Here is a 4,423-nt window from a genome sequence, read left to right as displayed (position 1 = left end):
GCGACTTGCAGAAGAATGATGTCTGTTTGCTACTGCGTGTGGCAACCATCCCAAGAATATGGTGCGAAGCAGGAACGCGTTCCGGCTGCCGGTGTAACGGGCAAGCCGCTTTAACGGCGGCTGCGCCGCCTAGCTTCTAGAACCTTCCATTGGCTCGAAGCTATAAAATGCTATTGTGCTCTCATGTAGTAGATTCTCTTTCTTTCTTTCTTCTCTATCTTGATAGTAAACAGCATAGGGACTAGTTAGTTGTATCAACTCACTAGAGGCCTTTCACATACTATCAAGATCACTGAAGACATTGAAGACACTGAAGACACCGAAGACACTGAAGACACCGAAGACACTGAAGACACCGAAGACACCGAAGACACTGAAGACACCAAACTGAGTCCCGTCGAACTATTAGCGTTCAGCGAAGTCGCGATGGCCGAAGATAACAACAACATGCAGTCGGACGTCCTCAGCGCCCTGGTTGCCGAGATACGAAGTCTGAGAGAAGAGAGTTCCCGAAGAAACACCCAGTTTGAAGAACGTTTTATTGCCCTGGAACTCCAACAACACCAGCAAGCCCGTTCGTCTGAACTCCTAGAGCCAACGCCATCTGTCACCCCGGCTGTCCCCATTGAGGACACCCGTGTGGTCGCCACTCACAACCCTCACCCAACCAAGCGCCCCAAATTACGAGACATACCGAAATTCGGCGGCGACAAGGCCCAGTGGCGAAGCTGGAAACTAGAAACCGAAGGAAAGCTACGAGTCGACAAAGAAGCCCTTGGAGATGCAGAAGGCCACTTTATGTACATCTTCATGAGCCTAGAAGGCAAGGCTAAAGACAACGTGACCACATTTGTGGAGATGCAAACCGAGAAGAAAACGTTCAATGTTGCTGAACTACTCAACCGCCTCGAGTTGTTGTACGGGAGAGGGATCGCAAGCAGAGAGCTACACGCAACTTGCATTCGATTAAGCAAGGGAGAATGAACCATTCACGTCCTTTTACCCCGCTTTGAGAGGAGATCGCCAATGCCAACGCCGAGTATTGGCCAGACGACAGCAAGATTTCCTACCTCCAGGAGGCACTAAACGACAAAATGAAAGCAGCCCTTATAGGCTCTGACCCCTCTGCCATCAGCAGCTACGTTGGGCTGGCGAGGAGATGCGATTCGCTGAGCAGCCAGATGGAACTGTTGGGTCAGTGGAAAAGGCCCGAGGCAACACAAAGAGTTCGGACAACTATGACAACCACCAGAACCATGGAGGCCAGGCCGCCCAGAAACAGTCCGGCCAGAAAACTGAAGTTAGACGAGAGGACATGATGGAATGGGAGCCAACTCTACAAGCATCCGCGAAAGTGAACGCTGCGCGCACCCGCAGTGATAAGAACACATATGGTCACCAATCCAACCGACCAGAAGACCAAGCGCTGTTGGGCAAGCGTGCAAAGTGGGTCGATCAGACCGAGATGGACGCCCGTTACCGTGAAGGGCGTTGCCTTCGTTGTGGAAGAGACAACTGCAGGATCGAGCGCTGCCCATTGGCTGCGCCTATCCGACCCGCAAACGCGACCCGTCGCACTCAGGTCAATGCCGTGGCTCCGACACGACCAGCGGTCACTAATGCCGAGATCGCCGAAGACGAAGCTTCGTCTCATAGCGATGAAGATTCAGACTAGGGACACGCGGCGGCTGTGAGAGAATGGGATGTGAGCGGAAAAGCAAAAATGGACGGAGAACCGTTCATAGCAGACGTCAGGGTGAACGGCACAGACTTTGTGCCATCTCTTGTCGACTATGGCTGCCTCTGCTACGGCGCGGTTAGCAAGCGCACATTTCACTCTCTCCAGTTGCCACATATACGCGTCCAGCCGCGCATCTTGGAGAATGCAGCGGGAGACGGCAAGGAGGTCAAAATCGACAAGATCACGTATGTGTCGATCGACCTCGATGGACATCAGCAGCATCGTGTTTTCATGTACGTCATCGACGATCTTAACTGGGACATGATCCTGGGTAAACGATGGATGGAAGACCAGGATGTTCACATCCACGCAAAGGAAGGATATCTCGAGATCGGGTCCAGTGGAGTTCAAGTACGAGACCGACGACGTTACCAGCCTCCCCAGCTAGACGTCTCTAATGTCATGGCCGCAACCTTTTTAGCGGAAGCACGCCGTGACAAACGCAAAGGCGGCATTGGAGTTCACTCGGTCACAATGGCGGATATTGACAAGGCCCTAAGACCGAAACCGAAGACTGACGTAATGGAGAAGCTGCCACCACAGTACCACAAGTGGTCTCGAGCTTTCTCTCAGCAACTGGCCGACCAGCTGCCCCCTCATCGGCCAGGTGTGGACCTGAAGATCGAAGTGCTGAAAGACGAGCATGGCCGAGAGAAGCCCTACCCTGGGGACCGCTTTACAGCATGTCCCGCGAGGAGCTATTGGTGCTACGAAAGACCCTCACATAACTACTCGACAAGGGATTTATTAGAGTCAGCAGCTCGCCAGCCGCAGCACCAGTCCTTATGGTGAAGAAGCCCGGTGGAGGCATCCGCTTCTGCGTGGATTACAGAGGTTTGAACCATATAACGAAGAGGGACCGCTATCCCTTGCCCTTACTGAGCGAGACCTTGCGAACTATAGCCAAGGCAAGGTGGTTCACCAAGGTAGATGTAATAGCAGCGTTCCATAAGATCAGGGTCGCCCCCGCCGACGAAGAAAAGACAGCTTTCAGAACGCGCTATGGATCCTTCGAATGGCTGGTAGTTCCATTCGGCCTGACAGGCGCACCAGCAGCCTTTCAGCGGTACATTAACAGCGCGCTCCAGGATTACCTAGACGATTTTGTGTCAGCATATATCGACGATGTCCTGATCTTCTCCTCTGAAGCCTGCAAGACCACCGCGACAAAGTCGGCAAGGTCCTCCAACGACTGATGGATGCTGGGCTGCAACTGGACATCAACAAGAGCGAATTCGAAGTCAAGGCTGTGAAATACCTTGGGTTTATCATCGAGGCGGAGTGTGGGATCCGAGTCGACCCAGAGAAGGTTGAGGCTGTGAAGGGATGGGCAACCCCGACGAATGTTAAATCCGTGAGGAGTTTCATCGGATTCGCGAACTTCTACAGGATATTTATGCCAGACTTCTCGGTGATAGCTGAGCCGCTAACGCGGCTAACGAAGAAGGACGTGCCATTCCGTTGGGATGGATTGTGCGACGAAGCCTTCGAGAAGCTCAAGGACCTGTTGATCACGGCCCCGATCCTGCACACTTCCATCCAGAAAGGGAGACTATCTTGGAAGCAGACGCTTCAGGATTCGCGTCGGGAGGCGTGCTCTTGCAGAGAGATGATAAGGGTGGACTGGTACGACCTGTCGCATACTTCTCGAAGAAACATTCGGCAGCCGAAGCGAACTACGCTATCCATGACAAGGAGCTACTCGCCATTCTCAGATGTTTGGAGCAGTGGGAACCAGAGCTACGGGCAGTAGAGCACTTCAAGATCCTAACGGACCACAAGAACCTGAGATACTTCTACTCGGAAAGGAGGTTGACAGAGAGACAAGTGCGGTGGTCGGAGTTCCTGTCCAGGTTCCAATTCGAACTCGAATGGAGGCCGGGCCGCAAGGGCGGATTGCCTGACGCACTCTCTCGACGGGACCAGGATATGCCGGCCAACCACTCTGATGAACGACTAAAGGGACGCATTATGAGGCTATTCCAAGATGATCACCTTAGAAGGGTCCCAATATCGACATTGTCTACCAACACCGAGGGTGCCCAGGAAATCAACTTCGGAAAAGAGATCAGGATATTTGAAGATGAGGAGTTACAGCAGCTGTGGCACGCCGCACGCCAAGAAGACAAGCTCTATCAAGAACTCACGAAGCTGGTAGCAGATGGAGCGAAGAGTTTGCCAACAGAATTACAGAAGGAGAAGGTTGTCAGCATTTCAGAGTGCTCATTAGACAATAGAGGCCTGCTGTGCTTTAGAGAACGCGTCTGGATACCCGGTTCGGAGCCGCTACGTACGAGGATCATCCAGGAAACTCACGACTCTCATATCACCGGACATCCTGGAAGGGACCTCACGTACTCGACTCTGTCGAGACGCTTCTTCTGGCCGGGTGCCGCTAGCGATGTACGTCGGTTTGTGCGCAACTGCGAGGTTTGCGGACGAAACACCATCTGGAGGATACAAAGAAAGGACTCCTAAAGCCGCTCCCTATTCCGCAACGCATATGGAGCGAAATTACCATTGACTTTATCACTGACCTCCCACCGTCGGGGAAGGATGGCGCGACGAACTGCATGGTGGTCACGGACCGACTCACCAAAGGCGTCGAACTCGAAGGATTGTACGATATTTCTTCAGAAGCGGTTGCAAGAAGACTATTCGAACGACATTACCCTGTCCATG

The 4,423-nt window shown here is 52.9% G+C and overlaps 1 protein-coding gene across 1 annotated transcript; it reads left to right on the top strand.

Annotated features, from left to right (window-relative positions):
• Window positions 1-426: 426 nt before the first annotated feature.
• On the top strand, window positions 427-4,219 carry HRG_03346 (retrovirus polyprotein; the record flags this gene model as incomplete). The annotated part of the gene is made up of 7 exons (XM_044861817.1): window positions 427-535; window positions 593-917; window positions 1,136-1,194; window positions 1,749-2,493; window positions 2,891-3,324; window positions 3,408-3,914; window positions 3,972-4,219. 7 exons carry the CDS (start codon window positions 427-429, stop codon window positions 4,217-4,219), a joined length of 2,427 nt encoding a protein of 808 aa, XP_044722843.1.
• Between the last annotated feature and the right edge of the window lie 204 nt (window positions 4,220-4,423).

Source organism: Hirsutella rhossiliensis, assembly GCF_020360975.1.
Source record: "Hirsutella rhossiliensis strain HR02 chromosome Unknown scaffold00003, whole genome shotgun sequence".
Classification (NCBI taxonomy): Eukaryota; Fungi; Ascomycota; class Sordariomycetes; order Hypocreales; family Ophiocordycipitaceae; genus Hirsutella; species Hirsutella rhossiliensis.
Note: the sequence above shows the minus strand (reverse complement) of the source record. Positions and strands in the feature narration are given on the sequence as shown.